The sequence below is a fragment of the Sebastes fasciatus genome, chromosome 3 (genome assembly GCF_043250625.1).
Source record: "Sebastes fasciatus isolate fSebFas1 chromosome 3, fSebFas1.pri, whole genome shotgun sequence".
NCBI lineage: Eukaryota > Metazoa > Chordata > Actinopteri > Perciformes > Sebastidae > Sebastes > Sebastes fasciatus.
The window spans coordinates 2479286-2501227 of record NC_133797.1 but is presented as its reverse complement, the minus strand read 5'-3'; the positions used below and the strand labels follow the sequence as shown (position 1 = coordinate 2501227).

Below are 21942 nucleotides of genomic sequence, written 5' to 3'. Positions count from 1 at the left end.
TGTATAACTTTTCAACGACACTGTCTCTATTTTCCCTATAGCTAGCACCAATTACATTTCCCCAAAACCTAAAATGAAATAAGATAAGACCGGGTGCGTAAAAGCATGGCACCAAGATTCCACATGATGAAACGCTTGTTTTCTGATCTCAGAGTACATTGTGATACTGCAGCACATGGGGGTGGTAATATTTAGCATTATCATTATTATCATTATTGTGGAGTCCCTGCTGACCTGCCACGCCACTCCACAGTTGGACTGGGAAGAGACACTCCATGACACTATGTCACCAGCCACTTCTTTTCACCTGTCAAGAAGTTACTTCACTGGGAGGGCATTACAGGCAGGAGTTCCACACTATCCACCTTGGACACTACACTACTCACTGTCCTGACTGCAACTTGGAATCTGTGGTGATGGGCGAGAGATGCACCACCCTGTTGACCATAGTATCTAGGTGCTTCAAAAATGCATGATGTAACGCCAGGGACACACAGGGAACGTCAGGAGCGCGTGGTGGCTGCGTGGCGTGGTGGCTGCATGATTCACGCGTGGGGTGTTCACACCAGCTGCTTGTCTGCTTCGTTTCTACTGCTGCTGCTGTTGCTGTCAGCACTTTCTTTCTACATAGTTTGCCTTTTAATGGCCATTTCATTTCATTATAAATATCATTATATTTATTTTAGACAGAGAAAGGTTAAGAAACGTGTGGTAATTTGTAAATAATAGTAATAATCCATAATTAAAACTCTGTACTATATTCATTCATGGAGCTCTCCAAGTCACTGCATGTTCTACAACACTGTCGGGCACATATTTCAGAATAAAAGCCTTGTGTTAACAAATGAAGGAATTCTGTCCACAGAAAAAAACACTTGAGGGCTTTTATTTTGAAATGAAAGCAGGAAGTGTTGATTTAAAGATAAGTCTTTACTTTTTTTTCATCTCTGTAACATTTTCTATAGATAGACATCAAAACTGTAGTAATCTTGCTGATATGATGTTAATATACAGTCAATAGATCACTTTCACTGTCTGTTGTTGCTGTGAAACGCGGGTGGCACGGATCAAAATAGGCGAGACCTCTATTCTCTAGAAGAGACGCAGCTGAGTCTCACGCGGGCAGTGTGGCTGCTCTAACCTGTTAACACGGACGCCGAAATAAAAAACAACAGGTAACGCAGCCGCCACGCGCTCCTGACGTTCCTGGTGTGTTCCCGGCTTAAGTACTAACAGCATGCAGTGCCGTGTATCAACAGAATAGCAGTACCTGAAACAGGGAGCGGTAGGCTTCATCCTTCCTCTCATCTTTGAGGTTTCCTACATTTATCGCCGTCACAATCCATTTTTTCTCTGCTGCAGTGTCCAGTATTACCTGAAGAGTAGAAAGACCTGCACACACATGATTAGTTCAATTAGAATGCTAAACATCTTTTTTGCTGTGGGCTACAGGGCTAAAAGGAAAGCGCTGCAGATAAATCCGAAATACAACCCTTTTAGTACTGCTGGCATTATTCAGTGTTTACCAGCTAGGGTTTAGGTTCTACAGAATTTGAACAAATCTGAATCCAATATTGAACCTGCTTACCCAATCCGAATCCTTCCAAATCCCTTATCAATTCTATGTAGGTTCAGCTTTCAATATATGTCATTGTTGAAAATAACTACAACTGAGATTCTATTGAGATCTGTAATTTTGTCCAAGAGGCAGTAACACGACTAGGAAATGTTCATTATGTATATGAAAAATTAAATAGCAGTTGTATGTGTGCACAAGCTACTTGCTTCAAATACTGGAGGTCATCCAAGTCAAAGGATATCTAAGAGGCCCCTGAAACAGAGGAGGTGGATATACCACCAAGCCATCCTGACATCTCCTCCATGTCAGTGTCTGAGGACAGTGTACTTCTAGATCACAATATCTATCTATCTATCTATCTATCTATCTATCTATCTATCTATCTATCTATCTATCTATCTATCTATCTATCTATCTATCTATCTATCTATCTATCTATCTATCTATCCATCCATCCATCCATCCATCCATCCATCCATCCATCCATCCATCCATCTACTGTATCTATCTATCTATCTATCCATCCATCCATCCATCCATCCATCCATCCATCCATCCATCCATCCATCCATCCATCCATCCATCCATCCATCTATCTATCTATCTATCTATCTATCCATCTGTCTATCTGTCAATCTCTATCTATCTATCTATCTATCTATCTATCTATCTATCTATCTACGAATAGACCTAGAGATATTTAAAGGAGGATAGATACAGAAGCATGGCCATATATCATCATATATCATGAAGCTAGAATAATATGCTATATCACAGATATATTGGTATATAAAGTACAAAAATAAATCTCCAAAACATGTTTGAGGTAATTAACAATCAGTATCACATTACTTGTCTACCAGAGACCGTTCCAATTCATTCCCAACTTGGATTTTTCAAAAACAAAATCAAGGGATCCTTTAATTGCAATTGTGTTAGAAGTTAAAGGTATACTATGCAGGAATTTCCTAAAAAAAACCAATGTATAGACTAGAAAATAATCTCTCTCAATCATCTCTTCTGACCCACTAGAATTGTGCTGCTCTCTGCCTAGATTTGATCTTTTCTTCTTATTTGACTGTGTTCAGGACTCTTCTGGGCGTCAGCAAAGAGCCTTTGGGACCACGCAAGGGTGAAACCCCCAGCAGCCAATAACAGCGCGCAGGTGAGGTGGGGACTTTATAAAAAGGTAGTGACCAGGTTACAACACTGTCTCTGGCTCTCTCTCCTCTGCTCTGTCTGTGTCATGGATGTATGAAGAGCTGCAGGTCTGTGTGTCTGTTTGACCAAGGGAGGGGGTGAGCCCCCCCGCCCACAGCAGACAGGATGAAGCATTTGCTTCGGCTGCATTCATTAAAAATCCACCAATGCTGCTACTTCCTGCAGGGTTGTGTGGAGTCAGTTGTGAGTTTATTTGGGCTTTAGAACGTAACCGCCGTGAAACAATCGTAAAATAAAATTTTATTTCTCTGATTCGCTGCTTTGTTCTCACTAACGCCGCTCCCTCTCTTCATTCACTCTATCGCTTGCTCGACCATCAGTTACTCTCTCTCTCTGTCTCAGTAAGCAATAATTGCTGCATAGTATACTTTTAAGCAAGCAGCGCTAAAATCACATGCTCTATATGATAAACAATGAGACTCCCATTACCTCTGTCGCTGTCGTATAGATACGCAAACTTTTCCCATTTGTAGTACTCCACTAATGACACTAGCGGCCCCTTGATGTCCGGCCTCATCTGGAGAACAAACTGATTCATTCCTTCTGCTGGGAAAGACGGTGTGATGAAGGAGACATGTAGCGTCTCACAGAAGGATGTGATGGTGTTTACGGACTTCTTGTCGTAGAAGCCAAAAATGGCGTAGACACCTCGAGAGAACTGGGAACAAACTAGGGGAGAGAGAGAGAGAGAGAGAGAGATAGAGAGATAGAGAGAGAGAGAGAGAGAGAGAGAGAGAGAGAGAGAGAGAGGACAGAGAGAGAGAGAGGACAGAGAGAGAGATTTGATTTTAATACAACATTAAACAGACGCAGACAAACAGAGGCATACAGGGTTTGGGTTAAATCATAGGCAGTGACAGAGTAATGCTGTCATAATACTTACCTGCTAAACCTTCAGCCCTCTGTAATACCATTTAGGCTTGGTCAAATACCTATTAATATGTATGAAGGAATCAGGATGCAAATCTGTAAATGAATGCAGGCAGTTCTGAGTGCAGAACACTTGAATGCTACAGCTAAAAATGTCAGACAGATATATGTTAAATGAATCTGTGTGTCATCTGCATAATTATGGATGGATATTTTGTTGTTTTCCATAATCTGAGCTTGCTCATCTGCTCATCAGTTTTCCAGTCTGTCTAGTAATATGTTGAGGTCAACTGTGTCGAATGCAGCACTGAGATCTAATACCAAGACTAAAACCCTGCCACTGTCTGTGTTTAGGTGGATGTCATTGAAGACCTTTACGAGAGCAGCGTATGTGCTGTGGTGTGGTCGAAATCCTGACTGGAAGACATCAAAAAGATTTTCCGCTGTTGAAAAATTTCCTTTTCAATAATTTTACTTAACAATTGGAGGTTTGATATGGGTCTGTAATTGTTTATAAATAATGTGTCTAGATTATTCTTTTAGTTTAATAAATGCAGTTTTGACTGTTTGCAGATGATCTGACTCCATGCAGTTAAGCCTGTACATTGAGTTCAGTGGAGGATGGTCCGTAGAGGCAAAGGAGGTTGCTCGTCCTCTATATTTTTTTTGAGAGGCAAGAGGGAGATGAAAATATAAAAAAGAGTAATTGTTTGAAATGAACCATTACCAAATCTCAGTATCATTTATAAAATAACTTTTCTTTCTTCTTTCGAAAAAAATCCATTATTCAAATCCTGATTAAAATGCTTCAACAGCGACAACTGCAGGGCAGCCTGTGTGTGTGAAGTGGTTGTGGGCATCGTGGGGGGTAGAGGAGGACGGCACGTCCTCGTCCTCCCTTGAGGCGGGACCTGTCCTATCAATTCAATGCATTTCATTTTTTTCATGCTTATCTGTTATTGGCCACAACACGTCAAATGACTCTCCAAGGGAGGATAACCTCCCAATCAACAACCAGCAGAATACAAGAGTGACAGCGGGTTGGTCCCAATGATGATTTCCAAATGTCATCTTCAGTCTCTACTGCTGTACTGTACGTGATGAACTGCCGTATTATACTGTATATCCATCCATCCATCCATTCATTTTCTTCCGCTTAGCCGGGGCTGGGTCACAGGGGCAGCAGGCTAAGCAGAGAATACCAGACGTCCCCCTCCCCAGCAACGATTTCCAGCTCTTCCTTAGGGACCCCGAGGCGTTCCCAGGCCAGACGAGATATATAATCTCTCCAGCCTATTCTGGGTCTCCCCCGGAGGCTTCTTACCAGTTGGACGTGCCCGGAAAACCTCCAAAGGGAGGCGTCCAGGAGGCATCCTGATCAGATGGCCAAACCACCTCAGCTGGCCCCTTTCGATGCGAAGGAGCAGCGGCTCTACTCCGAGCTCCCTCCAGATGTCTGAGCTGCTCATCCTATCTCTAAGGCTGAGCCCAGACACTCTACGGAGGACACTCATTTCAGCCATTTGTCTCCTCAATCTCATTCATTTGGTCACTACCCAAAGCTCGTGACCATAGGTGAGGGTTGGAACGTTCGCCTTCTGGCTCAGCTCGCACTGCTCTTCCTGAATCCGAGGTTCGACAATCGGTCGGAGCCTCCTTTCCAGCACCCTAGAATAAACTTTCCCGTATATATATATATATATATATATACATATATATATATATATAAGGACCTACTAAACATTGCTAAGTGAAGAGACTGTGTTTTCTCATAGGTAAATTCAATAAAAACTACATTTACCATAATGCTTTGCTTCCTTGTTTATTTCATTTTCTGGGTAATGAGCCAATGTACTTTCAGTTTTCCTTGAGTGAAGTAATCTCAGCCAATCAGTTTGTCTTGGGCGCTGTACTCTAAGCAAATCAGTAAACACCTTAGAACTGGGGAAAAGAAAACTGGGGAAAAAGAAACAGGAGAATGAAGTTGGACCTCACGAAGACACGTGTGGGCGGAGAGCTGTGTGTATCGTTGTGCGATCAAAATCAAGTTAAACATCGAGTTGAATAATATTTTTAGACTAAAATACTTTTCAAGTATCGGCACAAGTATTATCTTGCAGTTAATTCCCACGGAAGTCGTAGTTCTGTTACTCAGTTTTCTGCCAGCTTAAAGTGAAATTACAGCCAGTTTAGCCACGTTTAATTGTTTTCTGTTACTTGAAAAGTGTGTAAGTGCACAGTCTTGGACTATCAAACGTGGACGTTTATGCCCGAACTGTCGGGAGAGAAAGTCAGCAGTCAGGGCGTAGCTTTTACCGAGAGAACTGGAGAAGACGCGATTATCTGGAGCTAATTTGCTAATTAGCACTGCCCGTAAAGATAGACTCAGCGCCAGTAACCTGCATGTTTTCATGGACAAATGCTGCTGCACCTCGTCATTCTACTACCTCCTCTTCCAGCTCGTGGATCCTCCTGAGCTGTGTATTGTGGTTTTGTGAGTAACTGGAGACTTTTTTCTGTCGAAACACTGAACTGTTGCGTTCACTAAGGAATCGCTTTCATTACATGTGCACCAACGTATGGACCCTAACGTTTCTAAATACAAGCGCATGGTAATATTCTGAACTACATTCCTGTGAAGAGAAAAAGGGAACTTAGCATGCCTGTACTGATAACATCTACTGGTAATGGAAGATTTTAGCCAGCTCACCATCAACCGCTAAGAACTCAGGATCCTGTTTAAAATTGAAATGACAGCCCAGTCTCATATCAAGCTCATCCTAGATACTGCTGTTTAAAGCATATTATAATCAAGAGAGGGTTACATATATATACTGTATAAATATATATATATAATTAAGATTACGAGAATCAGTACTGTTTACATTTCTGTTAGTTTCTTGTTGTATAAGTTGAATTTTTATTCTCCTGATAACTGTTATCTCACTGAAGCTCAGTTTCACAGACACAGCAGCCTGTCTGCTTCATGAGAGAAGACCCCCCCCCCCTCCCTTTTCTCTGTGGCTGTCATCCTGACAGAATGGTGTGACATTTGGAGATCAATCAATTCATTTACTGTGTAATAAGTGCACATATATATCATATATATCTACATACATCGATCAGCCATAACACTAGGACAGCACGGGCACCCTGACCAGTCCCCATACGCAACAAACTGCTCCTCACTGTGTGTTCTGACATCTTTCTATCGGAACCAGCATTAACTTTTCCAGCAGTTTGAGCTCCAGTAGCTCTTCTATTGGATCGGACAACACGGGCCAGCCTTCGCTCTCCACGTGCATCAATGAGCCTCGGGTCTGACTCTGTCTGTTCACCGGTTTTCCTTCCTTGGACCACTTTTGGTAGGTCCTGACCACTGCAGACCGGGAACATCCCACAAGAGCTGCAGTTCTGGAGATGCTCTGACCCAGTCGTCTAAGTTCAAAGTTCAAAATGTTCACTTGCTGTCTAATATATCCCCCCCCCCCCCACTGCCAGGTGCCATGGTAACCAGATAATCCATGTTATTCACTTCACCTGTCAGTGGTCTGAATGTTATGGCTGATCAGTGTATACTGGCCTGTCTGTTGTAGTGTTTCATATACCTACATGTCCAGATAATAAGGTTCATCTAATTTATGTTCTATGTTCTTGTTCTATGTTCTAACACGCGCCAACTATCTAGGTTCTAACACGCTCCAGATCATCCCTCTCGCTGCTCTGCTTCTCTGCCCTTGATTGTAGATCCATCAACGGCTGAGACCTGAATTGCGCTGCAGCTTCACTGCACGGCGCACAACGGTTCCATCATCAATGAAGAAAAAGAGATTTTAAAAAGAAAAATAATAAAAGCTATGTTAGTTACAAAACCAAATTCCAGTTATAAAACAGTATATGGGGTATAACACCCGAGGTGACCGTGCCTTTCAAGCTGTCGCACTCATTTTATGGAACGCCATCCCCCTATCGCTGCGATCCCTAGAGTCACTTGACCATCGCTGCTCTCTCTCCCTCACTCGCCAGCTGAGCCAAGGAGGAGGGGCCGTGTGTTTACAACCAACAACGGTTACATATTATACCTTTAAATGAAAGGCATTTTGAATGGCAATGATGCCATGTGACCTCCTCCAGCTATGAAAGAAAGGGGGGTGAGATATACAGACCCGCTGCACCAGAGAGAGAGAGAGAGAGAGAGAGAGAGATGGAGACCGAGACGGAGAAAAACGGGTCATGCCGAATCCCATCGAGGGAACAGAGACGACCATGTCCTAAGATGGCCTACCTAAGGAAGCTGAAACAAACTACTAATATTTTAATGAAAATATCTGCTTTTCAGAGGGAATACAAGAATTTGCAGAGTCAGCTGGAAGAGCGTTTGGGTCTGTAATGAATAAAATAAAGCTACTGTATGTCCTGACCTTGGTTTTTCAACATTTTCAAAAAATGATTCAATGGTTGGCTCAATATTATTTGATGCTGCAGGAGTATGGGGTTTTAAGGATGCCCCTGCTAGTAGTGCTATCCAGAGTCGAGCCATGAGCCATTGGGTTGCATATATATATACACGGCTAAGCAGGCTATTGAAGGGGACATGGGATGAATGTTGTGTCTTTAAAGCAGACATGTGAAATAGTTTGGCTGTGGAATCACCTGGTCCAGTTACCGGAGGAAAGGCCAAAAAGATCTTTAACTGGGAAAGGTTCATTTTCAGGAATAATTTGCAGTGTAACATAAATATAGTCAAACAAAAACTACTAATGACACATAAGGAACAATGGAAGGTTGAGATTTGGAATAAGACGACTATTACACACTGAACCTTATATCAAATTGAATTTACAGAGAGGGCAGAGGTCCTTATGTGCTCAGTTAAGAACTGGTACCTTACCGCTGGCAGTTGAGATCGGCAGATATAAAGGGACTCCTGAAGAGCAGCGTTTATGTGAATATTTTGTTAGGGATGCACCGATACAAGACCGAGTACAAGTACAAGTTCTTACATTTGGGTACTCGCCGATACTGAGTACCGATACAAGTACTTCTCTGTGCCAAAAGACCCTCGTTAACATCCAGCTGGAGGGTGTGAGCGACACACGGCAGACTGGGGAGTCCCTCATACGAGGCGGTACGCCGCCACCGGCTCTAGGTCGGCTTGGAAAGGCTCGGGGCGAAGGTGGCGTACCTTGCCGCACCGGGGACAAAGGGCTGGTTGCGCCCTCTCTCCCGCGGGGGATGGCCCGCTGCTCCCGGTGCGACTTTCGATCGGGGCGGACTGTTCTCAGTGCGCCCCAACCGCGTCGTGCCGCCAGATCGGGGCTCGGCCCTCGTAAAAGGCACCAGGGGTCTGCGGCTATGTCGGCAACCAACCCGACCCGACTTGAAACACGGACCAAGGAGTTTAACGCACGCACGAGTCAGAGGGTGCAAACAAAATCCCGTGGTTTAATGAAAGTGAGGGCCGGTGCACACTGGCTGAGGTGGGATCCCGGCCAGCGGGGTCGGGCGCACCACCGTAAAGTGGTATCGGTGCCGTTGTATCGGAGTCGTTTTGCGAGTACGAGTACATGAGCACAGTATCGGACCGAATACCCAATACTGGTATCGGTGCATCCCTAATATTTGTGATCTTGGTGTTGTTGAGGATGAAATCCATTTTATGTTCCATTGCCCTATGTTCAGTGACTCGACTAATCATCTGTTTGAAAAAATTCAATTGAGGTACCTGGATCTGTTTTGGGTGTCTGAAGGTTATATGTTTTATAAGTTGGCTCTTTAATGAGGAGATTTTTTCTCCTTAGCAAGATTTATAGAAAATACATGGAAACCTGGCATTTTCTCATTCTCTTTCTTTCAATTTGTGGAACTGTATGTTATGACTGGTCATGTGGCCATCTTGGTTGTTGTAGTGTCTTGTTAGCCCATATGGGCTATGTAGATATGTAGTTAGATAAATAAACATTTCATTTGTACAGACAATGATCATCTGATTTGCGTGTGTATATAAAACAACTTAAATCACTGTACACTATGCCCAAGAACCCTGTAGCCACCCTCAGATTATGAGACTCAGGGTTGCTAGAGTTGATTAATAGCAAATTTGGAAGTTTTCCCTGTTTTTTCAAAATTGGGTGGCGCCTGGTTGAATTCTGATATTAAAACTAATTGTGGGTGATAGCTGAAGCTGAGTGCCATCAATCTCCTTCACATTTTACACCAACACATGGATTTATGATTAATAATTTTGAATTACTAATTACATATACATATTTTGATATTAATTAATTATTGACTATTAAATCTGCTACAAGAAATAATGCTGTAACCATTATAGTTTAGCTTGTTAGCATGCTTATATTTTTACCTCCGCCAAGTCTACAGGCATTGGTTTGTTGGTTTGTTTGTTTGTTTGTCTGTTAGCAGGATTACTCCAAAAGTCTGTGATGGATTTGAATGATTTTTAGAGGGGTTGGGGGTGGCACAATGAACAATCCATTAGATTTTGGTGGCGATCCGCATCATTTTTTAAGAATTCCAATCAGCCTGAGCATTAAGACCACAGGGTATAACACATGCACAGTGTAACTGATGACGCGTTGATGACGCATGACCCCGCCTCCTTCTGAGAGCAGAGAGATACGTGTGTGGATGTGTGGCGAGACTTCGAGGTGCGTCCGCGGTGAGAAAGAGCAAAGCGGTAGATGACGGGATGAGAGACAACGTAGTGTAACGTTATACAGACACAACAAGGCTGCTGAATGAGAGAGGCATCCGCCGATACGTTACACAGAAACACACCATGTTAATAACAAGAAGACCACCTCACGGTACCGCCAGCTGTGAGCTGTGATCTGTGAGCTGTGATCTGTTTTTAAAGTCAGGCACCTTGGTGTAGGTCTGCGCTCTCCGAGTGCTATTTTAGTTGTTAATTAGTTCCAAACACCTGATCAGGTGTCATTAGTTTTGCAGGTATTTGGTCAGATACCAAAGTATAGGACTAAATAAAATTTTTACCATCAACGCACTTTAGACGAAAAGTCCAATGATCAGAGTTATTACAATTATTCAATGGAATATGAATGTCTGTGCACAATTTCATGGTAATGCATCCAATAACTGTTGAGATATTTCAGTCTGGACCAAAGTGGTGCAACATTGTATGACACGTGCAAATTAAATTGTTATCCGTCAATTGAAATTGAAATTCTCAATATGTTTTTGAGTAGCCAAGTAACAAAAGTAGTGAGACACAGGGTTCCAGAGAAATGTTTGGATGAAGATGTCCACTTTTGTGCCCTCTAAGCCGGCACTGTGTAGGCATGCCAGCATAAGTCATGAGAGATGCTCACCGAACTCTGAAAAAGAGTGCTATTTTCTTAATTAAATATTTACCATATTATGTTATCAAAGAGAGCTAACATTACCTGTAATGTTAGGACCTGCTTTTTTTATTTTTTTATTTGAAGGGTGTACCAAGACAAGTCCTTGTCTACAACTATATTTAGTTGTCCTACTTTAATGACCTTGTTCTTACTCTAGAAATAAAGAGACTAATTTCATCTCCCTGAGTATGATATTGCATTCATGTACATTATATACTGTATTAATTAATGCATATTGTGACGACCCCTCTCCTCCACTAGGTGTCCCGGTGTCCTTTTGCTGCTTTGTTTTGCAGGGCGAAGGGTGGACAGGCTGACGAACCACAACAGAGGCCTGTACTACGAAGCAGGATTTGTGGTTAGCGAGGTAACTTCAGGGTTAACCCTTCAGGGTTTTCCGTCCTACGAAGGTGGATCACTTCTTACCGGGGTAGATCACCATGGTAACTGATGCTGAATACCTAACCTGATCCGGAGCAGGTTATGTTCAGATCAACTCGTATAACTCGTAAGCACCGCCTACTGACCAATCAGAGCTCAGTGCGAAGATCGTATGAAAATGTTACACACATTTACAAATTTTTTTTACTTGCTCTCAACTCTGTTTCACACCGCCGGAGACGAGGACGCAGCTGAAATAAGACTGAAACAGTCATAGACGTGATATCGTTGCTTAAGGGTATAATAAATTGTAACCCATCCATCCATTGCACTTCTAAAAGCTATTTATATCTAGATGACTGTATCTGACTTTTGAGAGTGTTCCGTTAAATTAATAAATCTGTTAATTTACGCATTCACACAATGGCAATTTTTTCTTTTGCCAGCCTTCCTTTCTGCATTTGGCAGCTTCAACTGTGTTATTTTTAGTCTGGATTAAGTGTTTAACTTCTTCGTATTTGTTTAATTCCAGCGTGCACAAGGCAAGCCTTGTGCTTCTAGGCACACTGGTCTATAAACCGACGGGCTTACTTTTAATATTCTGACTTCTTCCGCCTAAAACCTTGCCGCGCTACTCCTTCCGCAGCGTTGCCAACACCTATAAAAAAAATACTTCAAAACGTGCGGAATGATCAGGAATCGTGTGCTATGACTTTTCTAAGAGATTTGCGCAGCGGTTTCCGAAACAATCGTGCGAAAGCATGATTTTTTGCTCCATAGGAATGAATGGAAAATCGATGTGAAGAGTGCTCAAAAACATACAGTTGGGGCCATACAGTGTCGCCATACTTTAACATAGAAACATGATTAAAAGTTCGAACGGGTCACGAGACTTAGGACTTTATTGGGCCGAATGGGCATTTTGATAGCCGGCACGGTTTTCACAAAATTGCAGTTAACGTTTTGTGAAATTTTCAGATTTTATAATGGGTGTGTATTGCATTGATCGTTAAGGGCTAGAGTGCGTGACATCACCGCTAGAGTGGAGGAAAGCTTTAAAATCTTTTGAAAGTTTTCCAAACAAATTGCTCCCTAACCCCAAATTTTCAGTCTTCATAGATAATTTTTTCAGCAAATTGTAGGACATTTTGTGCTGGTCGCAGTCATGTAGCTATGGAATCAGTCGGACTTACACATTTGGCGAAAAATGCCTGGAAGTGAGAGCAACTCCAGGCTACCTTCCCACAGGGGCTCATGTTAAATTTCACACAATTTTATGGATCTGAGAAAAAGTTACTACTTTTCGAAACTGCTGCCAAGGTCACACTTTTGACACTACACACCCAAATTTCGCACCATGTGTTCATCTGAGAGTCCTTACTCGTCTCATAAACAATCTAAGCGATAGGAGTCACGTTTTTTGTCTGACAAGCACTTTTAAGACTCGTACGTCTCTGGTTAACTCCTACTATAAACTGTCTCACTGACGGTGCTTAGCAGTGGCCATCACCACGGCAACATTTGATTGTTGCTAGACAGGTGATTCAAATTGGCCAATCAGAGCAGGCTGACTAACACACACACACACACACACACACACACACACACACACACACACACACACACACACACTCTATTTACTGTGTCACAGCCATTTTAGTAAGCCAGCATGCTCTAAACCAGGGCTTCAATGGATTAGGCCATAATTAATGTTATTAATTACACCTGTGATTAAAAGGCCCCAAATCTCATTGTATGATAACAGGAAACTAGGGATTCACCTAGTTTTTCAAAATAAAAGCCCTAAACTCTTACGTATGATAACAGGAAACAAACACTCCTCACGGTGCCCAAATCACCATGGCAACCAGTGCCAGACACCCACGCAGCATGCAGTGTGTGTGTGTCAAATACAGAGATGAGGAGGACATGACAAATATCGGCGTATACAGTAATAAGAGGAGCGAAATTCACATTAGCCAATCACAGCAAATGTAGACATTTTCAAAACTATGTAAACATTATATATCAGCGAATAGCCCTACAGTGATGACCTCACTATAGACCTCAGACAGTCTGAATCCCCCACTCCCCCGACCACCACCAGGCACACTGGTCAAAATTTCTTGTGAAATTTTCTAGTAGTTTACTCTTCTTTTGTAAAATGTGCCGCTCTGCCTGTGTGTCTACAAGACAGGTCTGTGGACTTGTCCATGTCTGTCATTGGTCAGATGCTGCAAACACCACCCCATTCATGTGAATCCGCTCACAGCCAGATAGAGAATCCCTGGGTTGATTTACCGAGTTGATAACCACCTTTGTAGGACCGTTTAGCGGGATCTTGTTTGTTAGGGTTAGTTAAGCCAGATAATAAGAAGATACCCTGGGTATGTTGAACTCTCTTCGTAGTACAGGCCTCTAGGCTCGGTGTGGTGGTGACATAAAAGCTCCCTACCTTCCCACAGATGCCTCTCTCTCCCTTGCCTGGAACAACAGTTTTGTTTGCTGCAGACATTTTCACACACCCACACATGCCACATTACTGACTTTCCACGTCGGTGTAATTATTTATTGTTAGTTTGTTAAATAAATGCCTTTCACTATTCCCATTTTTGTTGCAGCCTTTGAGCCGGGTGGTAACAATGTACAGTACTTATGTTCTCTGCTCAGAAAATATGGTTGTGCTTTGAGTTGACATCCTGATATATGAACATGACTCAATCAATCAATCAATAATATAATATAATTCCTTGCTCTATTAATGACAAGTGGAGCTGCATAGATTTTGGAATACAATGTGAATATAAATGTACACTTTAACAATACCATTCAGTTAGAGTCACAGTATACTTGTCAAGTTATGTAACTTGTAAAGCACAATGCACAAATAAATGCAGAGTGGTTTCTGTCTGTAAATCTATTTTTGTATCTGTAAATCTGTATCTGTGCCTCTAATTTACAACTCATATATCATCATTTGTACATCAACTTAGCATTTTTTAAAAGGAAATATATTTGTGTATCTCCACCTACTTCGGTGGATTCTTTTCCGTGCTGTTACACACAAAATCCACAAATGCAGGGAGCACGTGACTCGTAAAATGTCATGTGACTTGTGTCTCGTAAAACACAACGCACACATAAATGTAGTGATTTGTATCTGTAAATCTCCATCTGTATCTGTGCCTCTAATTTACAACTCGTATATCATCATTTGTAAATAAACACAAACAGCTGTACAAATACATTGTCACATTTTTACATTTGCATGGCTCAATGACATTCACAACCTTATATTATATTATTATATATTTGCGAATCGCCAACTTAGCATTTTAAAATGGAAACGTATTTGTGAATCTCAACGGATTCCTGTGGATCCTTTTCAGACTTTTATGTGTAAGAAAAGATTCACAAGTGTAAGGAAGAACTAGCGCCCTCCAGTAGGTGGTGCTAATGCAATATTTATGGACATTTATCATGCTAACAGCCATGCGGCTCTCAGGCCAGGAACAGTTGCCTGTGATTTTCCTGCACGACGCCAGAGCAAGAAGGCAGACCAGTAGGATAGTGGCTAACCCATCACACCCAGCTCAGTGCCTTCATCAGCACCAGAACAATCAGAACCCTGAACAGGCCATCACTCTCCTCAACAACCATCATAGTTCCCTCCATCATCCCCCAACCGCCCACCATGCATCCTCGCCTAATGCCTCGCCTCCCCTCATCCCCCCATACACACGCACGCACGCACGCACTCGCACGCACGCACTCACACACACACACACACACACACACACACACACACACACACACACACACACACACTGTATGGGAAGTACCACCTCTTACTATGGACAGTACAATATGTGTATATTTGCCAGGACTATATGTATATGTAGCATTATATAATTCTTAAGTGTATATAATTATATTATAAAAATGTATCAAACATTTGAACATGCAGGATTCCTGATTTTAACTGTTCCTCAAAACATCTTCCCAATTATCTAAGGTAGGCGTTTAGTCTTTGTGGACTAAATGAGATGGTCACAGTATCTGCACATCATATCTATTTGTAGCAGGTGCAAAACAAGAGTGTAGACAGCGGAAAACGAGGACTGCATGCATTCACTGCTATCACAATACTCTGTAAATAGCAGAGCTTTGAGCTTCAGGCCATCATTACATCAGGCTCTGATGAAGGCAGAGTATACTGCATGCATGGAGTCCTCGTTCTCATTGCTTCTACTCTTTTCTCCACAGATACTGAATTTGAAAGGTAACATGACTCTATACTGCCCCAGTTAAAAAAATACAACCTGATCTCATGGGAAGGCATATAAATAGGCTTTTCGCATTTCGTCATTTAACGCCACATTGTTACCGTTACCAACCACTTAGTTAGGTTTAGGAAAAACATCATGGTGGAGTTTGAAAGAAGTACACAAACTAAGTAAGAAATGTACACCAATTAATGTAACATAAGTACTGAAAACACGTCACAAACTTCACTTCAAAATAACAACACTTTGGGACAGGAACAGCCTAAATTCCCTGGCCACCGGCCAGAAACCCTCATTGATTCCTTATTTCCTCTTGACCCGAAAAAAACAAACAGTTAATCTCTAATATTTACCGTATCATTGGTCCCACAGTTGAACACTCGACAAAGAGCCCTAAAGACTACTGGGAGCAGGAATTGGGTACTGTATTAACGGATGATCAGTGGCAACATATTTTATGATTAGTCCACTCTTCCTCCATCTGTGCTAGGCACAGCCTCCTACAATGTAAGATCGTGCACAGAGTCCATTATACAAATGCGCAGCTATCTAAGATGTATCCCAATTTAACAGACTCATGTAACAGGTGCCGGCAATCTCCAGCCGACCACACTCACATGTTCTGGTCCTGCCCGAACCTCAATACATTTTAGTCCGAGATCTTCAACACACTTAACGTAGCATAAAATACTGCTATTATCCCCGGCCCTCTCTTGGTTTTGTTCGGAGTGCCCCCTCAGCCCAATATTTCTAAAGACATGCAATATGTTCTCGCCTTTACCACCTTGTTGGCAAGGAGACTTATTCTGTTTAAATGGAAACATGTTCTACCTCCAACTCACAATAGGTGGGTGAAAGAAATGTTACTGTCCGTTGGTTTGGAGAAACTTAGATTTTCCTTTAAGGGTTCCCTCAATTCAGTGTGAGCGTGAATGGTTGTCTGTCTCTATGTGTCAGCCCTGCGATGGACTGGCGACCTGTCCAGGGTGTACCTTGCCTTCGCCCAATGTCGGCTGGGATCGGCTCCAGCCCCCCCGCGACCCCTAACGGGATAAGCGGTTGCAGATGGATGGATGGTTCCCTCAATTCTTTTGAAAAGACTTGGAAACCTCTTCTAAACCAGATTGAATCATTGACCTCCTCGCCTGGTTGTGACGACTGAGCCTTCTTATTTGTTTTGTTGGATTGGCGTTGTTCTTTTTTTAATCTCCATTATTTTAATTTTATTTATGTTTGTTTTTTTCTGTGTGTGTGTATATGTGAATATTGTATGTGTTTTATTATTTCATGTGTTTAGTGTGTCATTGCTGCCTTAAGTCTTGTAACTGTGAGTGTTATATTGGTTATCTCCTTTATTGTTGGGGGTGGGAGGGAAAAATGGGTGGAACATAGAAGACTACTAATTTGCTCTGTAATTTATATGCCTTGAAATTTTCTTCCAATTAAAAAAAAAGAAAAGAAAGTCCTGTGTTTGTTGGTCATCTTACCTAGTTCTGTGCGGACCTTAGGTACAGATAATAAGTACAGGTCAGACCAGCGTAGGCTAAAGCTGCCAGTGTGCGCGATATGAGAGTGCACAGATAGGAGGGGAGTATACCAAGAATGGACTTATAAATAAATGTGAGCCTCCGCATAGACAAAGAGGGCCAGTTAGCCTTGGTGTACAGGGTACAGTGATGTGTGAGCACTTTACAACCAGTCACAAACCTTAGTGCATTATGATAGACAGGCTCTAACATTCGTAACCACTGGGTAGATACATTCATATAAAGCAGATCCCCATAATTTAGCAAAGGTAAAAATGTAGAAGTAACCAATCTCTTCCTAGCTTCAATAGATAAACAGCCCTTGTTCCGATAATAAAATCTTAGTTTTAGTTTTAGCTAAGTGTTTCAACGTAAGGTATAAAAGAGAGCTGGCTGTCAATTAAAATACCCAAATATTTATACATTTGAACTTGTTCAATCTTCTCACCCTGCACAGTTATAATACCTGGAGTACATTCAACCATCTTCTTGGATTTTGAAAACAGCACAAGCTTAGTTTTTTCTGCATTCAAAACTAGCTTAAGATTATGTAATTGTGACTGAATAATGTTAAAAGCAGACTGTAAATATGCATAAGCTTGGCTGAGAGTGGTGGCACAACAGTAAATGACTGTGTCATCGGCATAGAAGTGGAAATTAGAATTTGCAACATTTTGACCCAGGTTATTGATGTAAATAGTGAATAATATTGGGCCGAGGACTGAACCCTGGGGCACACCTCTGGACACATTCATTTCTGTGGAGCTGGCACCATCGACCCTGACACACTGAGCTCTCTCAGCAAGGTAATTAACAAACCATCCAACAGCATGGTTAGACAATCCTCTATCAAAAAGCCTTTGTTTCAGTGTAGAATGGTCCACGGTATCAAAGGCTTTGGATAGATCAATAAAAAGAGCTGCACAGAATTGTTTGCAGTCCAAGGCTTCAATAAAATCATTCACTATTTTCATTGCTGCAGTAACAGTACTGTGCTGCTTTCTGAAGCCAGATTGGAACTTGGATGAAATAGCATTTGAAGACAGATACTCCTTAAGTTGATCACTGACCAGCTTTTCCAGAACTTTAGCCAGAACAGGAAACTTAGAGATGGACCTGTAGTTATTTAAAAGAGTTTGATCACCTCCCTTTAAAAGAGGGAGAACATAAGCTGATTTCCAGACCTCTGGAATTTCATTGCGATTAAATGTAAGATTACAAATACTCAAAATGGGTTTGGAAATAAAATCGGCACCTAATCTTAAAAAGTAAGGTTCCAGGTTGTCAGGACCAGGAGGTTAAAGAGGGTCCAATGTAACGAGGGCTCTGTGCACATCAGCAAGAGAAAAGGGAGTAAAACAAAAAGGTTCACTCCAAACAGCAGGTTTAGGACAAAGCACTGAGGATTGCATAGGGTTAGTGATGACTGAGGTATCTGGGGGACATTGGCGTTAAAACAAGGAACCGAAAGCAATGAAGTACTCATTGAAACATTCCAGCATGGCAGACTTATCAGATACAACAACAGAGTCCTTCATAATGCATTGCAGTAACCCATTGTGTATTTCAGAGGGTGAGAGAGATTTTACTGCTTTCCAGAATTTTCTGGGATTATTCAGATTTTCTGTGGTGGCTGCAAGATAAAATTCAGATTTGGCCCTTCTGATAAAAGTGCAGTGGTTACGCAGTTGTCTAAAAAGGAGCCAATCAGTCCCAGATTTTCTGGCCTTAGCCCAGGCTATGTTTCTCTCATGGAGGAGGTTAGACAGATGAGGGGTGAACCATGTGTTGTTCCTCCCTTTCACTCTGAATCGCAAACATGGAGCATGTTTGTTCACAATTTGGATAAAACCATCATAAAAAGATTGCCAGGCAAACTCTACATTGTCAATAAGTGAAATTTTTTCCCAGTCAAAATAGAACGAATCATGCAAAAAAGCTTGTTCAACAAATTGCTTCATGTTGTGTTTATAAATAATCTGAGGTTTAGTAAGGATAAGGCATAGATGCTAAAAGACTTTTCTCATTGCAATCAAAACATTTCACTTTCATGGGTGATCTTCACCATTGTTTACAGTAAAACATTCCAAAATCCAGAGACATGTTTTTTTGAAAGTACAAAAAGTTCAGCACTACTTTTCTGCTGCAGAGAGGTATCTCCTTCCTCAGGGCACAAAACAGGAATGACCCAAACTCACAATCCTTCTGCTACTGTGGCTAGGGAGCCTCCATCAGATAGACAATCCCTCTGGCAGGCAGTGCATATAGTGGAGCGGATAACATCCATTTTTCAATCAAATCGTGCAAATAGAAAAGTGATACAAGCACCAAATTTGGCATGATGATTGTCGAGGGGTCACTAAGCAAATATAAATGATTGGCCACTTGCAAATCCAAGTTAGCCGCCATTTTTCAAGATGGCCGCCAAATTGACCTGCTGATAATGATTTATCTCATAGAAATTCATCTACTTGATCGATTTGAAGGATCTTGGTGTCAAATTATATGTTTTCTGGCATGCTGGATCTAATTTTGATAGTTGTAACAGTTTTTTAACTGCAATATGGCGGCCATTTTTCAAGATGGCTGTCCAATTTACTCGCGAAGAATGTTTTTCTTATGGAAATGCATGTACTTGGTCAATTTGAATGTGTGATGTAGAGTTACATGTTTTCTTGTATGCTTGATGTAACTTTTACAGCTTTAACATCCTCCAATAAGTTTTTTCTTACTTTCTGGCTGTCCGCTGAGTCTTTGCTTTGTGTTTTTTTGCAGCTTGAGAGTCCACAGTTCCAGTTCTAGCACCTGGTGTTGCATATGGAGCTTGTCATATTCCTGCTTAATCGGTCTTTCAGGGAAGGAAACTTTGGACTACTGATCCCCTACTCGACCAAGTAGATGAATTTCTATGAGAGAAACCATTATCGGCCGGTCAATTTGGCGGCCATCTTGAAAAATGGCCCCCATCTTGGTTTTTCAAGTGGTCAATCGTTTATATTTGCTAAGCGTCCCCTCGGGAATCATTATGCCAAATTTGGTGCTTGTATCACTATTTGTATGATTTTTCCACTATCCGCTCCACTAATAGAGATAGATACACTAGAGCTATAAATCTAGTCCAAAGAGTAGCATGGTTCCAAACCTCTGAGTCACTGGCCGCACCTCTGATGTGTTCAGTGATTTGTTTAGGTCTTGTCTCTGTTGGCCTACTTGCACAAACCAATCAGAGCTTTGTAGACAGAATTAAGGATCAGTAATAATATTATCTAGGTTAATAATAAAATGGCCTGTTGCTAACTTAGTGTTTGGCGTTCCCATTACACCGGAAGAGTTTCCAATTGTCAATTGTTGGATTTCCCTCTGGGATTACTGCTCTTCTCAAAGGGAAAGGAACTCCAGTATGTCAAATAAGTTTTGTTTTTAATTTGAAAATTATAACAGGCTTATACAGTCACTTTTTAAGAAAGAGATTAACAATTAACATTCCCAGTGCTGTTGTGATTTGAAAATCCATCTGAACTTTAGATTTTTTAGGTGTTTTTGAAGATTCACATCTTCAGTAGATGAGCTTGATGAGCAGACAGGGTCGGGAAGTCAGAGAGTATTAGGAGATGGACTTAAGCCCGGGACACACCAGGAACGTCAGGAGCGCGTGGCGGCTGCGTGGCTGCTGCGTGGCTGCTGCGTGGCTGCTGCGTGGTGGCTGCGTGGCGTGGTGGCTGCGTGATTCACGCGTCGGGTGTTCACACCAGCTGCGTTTCAGGGCTGACAGCAGCAGCTCGACAAAAAACAACAGGTAACGCAGCCGCTACGCGCTCCTGACGTTCCTGGTTTTGAGTCTTATCATGAGATTTGTTGATGATAAATAAAATATAGAATAACACCAGATATCAAATATCAATATTGTAGCAGCCTCAAACATATAAGAATTATCCGCTACAATGATGCTGTATTCAGAAAAAGATAAGAAAACTGATACTTACAGCAGTTAGTGACAGCAAAGCTGTTGGCCACCTCCAGGTTATCTATGTGTGGAGTCAGTCTGAAATCTGCCATCCCAAACTGAACCATGCCAACTCTGAATGCACTGTACTCCTGATCTGCACCCCTGGGGAATAAACCACCTGAGACAGACACACAGACAGGAGCATGGTCAGAAAGACAAGACATTTATACAATATCAATTAAATAAACAAGATCACACGGCTGCTGTATTAGCCATGTGTTTACTACATGTTTATTTGCGTTGTGAGCGGGGAAGTGATCACAAGTGGCCACTGAAGACGCATGTGGAGATGCATTCTATTGCCAGGTGTGAACAGACGTACTTAAAGCTGTCCACTTGTGATCCGATCACTGAGGACGCATGTTAATACCAGGTGTGAACAGGGCCTATGTGGACAATGGTAGTCATAGTCCCAACAATACAATGCACAACAAAAACAATGGATGAAAGAAATGTGGACAAACATGTGCAGTAGGAAAGTGAGGAACAGACAGGCAAACTATTATGTTATAAAAGAGTAGTTTGAGAATAATCTTTACAGAACTTAATATTTCTTGGAGCTAGACATATCAAAGACAAAAGATATGATCGTAGACTTCAGAACTCTGGCTTCAATCTGAGTCTACGATCATTAAGGACGAGGCTGCTGACTGTGTAGAAAGCTACAAGCATCTTGGGACAGCCATCAACT

General features: G+C 41.8%; 1 protein-coding gene across 6 annotated transcripts in view; it reads right to left on the bottom strand.

Annotated features, from left to right (window-relative positions):
* Nucleotides 1-21942, bottom strand: part of LOC141765114 (glutamate receptor 2-like) — a 129427-nt gene that overhangs the window by 68364 nt on the left and 39121 nt on the right. For all 6 annotated transcript variants that reach the window (XR_012593381.1, XM_074631048.1, XM_074631046.1 and 3 more), the window contains exons 2-4: nt 21229-21369; nt 3230-3469; nt 1271-1392 (exon numbers count right to left, since the gene is read on the bottom strand). Coding sequence is in view for 5 of the 6 variants with exons in the window: in XM_074631048.1 (XP_074487149.1) it covers nt 1271-1392; nt 3230-3469; nt 21229-21369 (503 nt within the window). In the remaining variant the exon portion in view is untranslated. The remainder of the gene's footprint in view (nt 1-1270; nt 1393-3229; nt 3470-21228; nt 21370-21942) is intronic.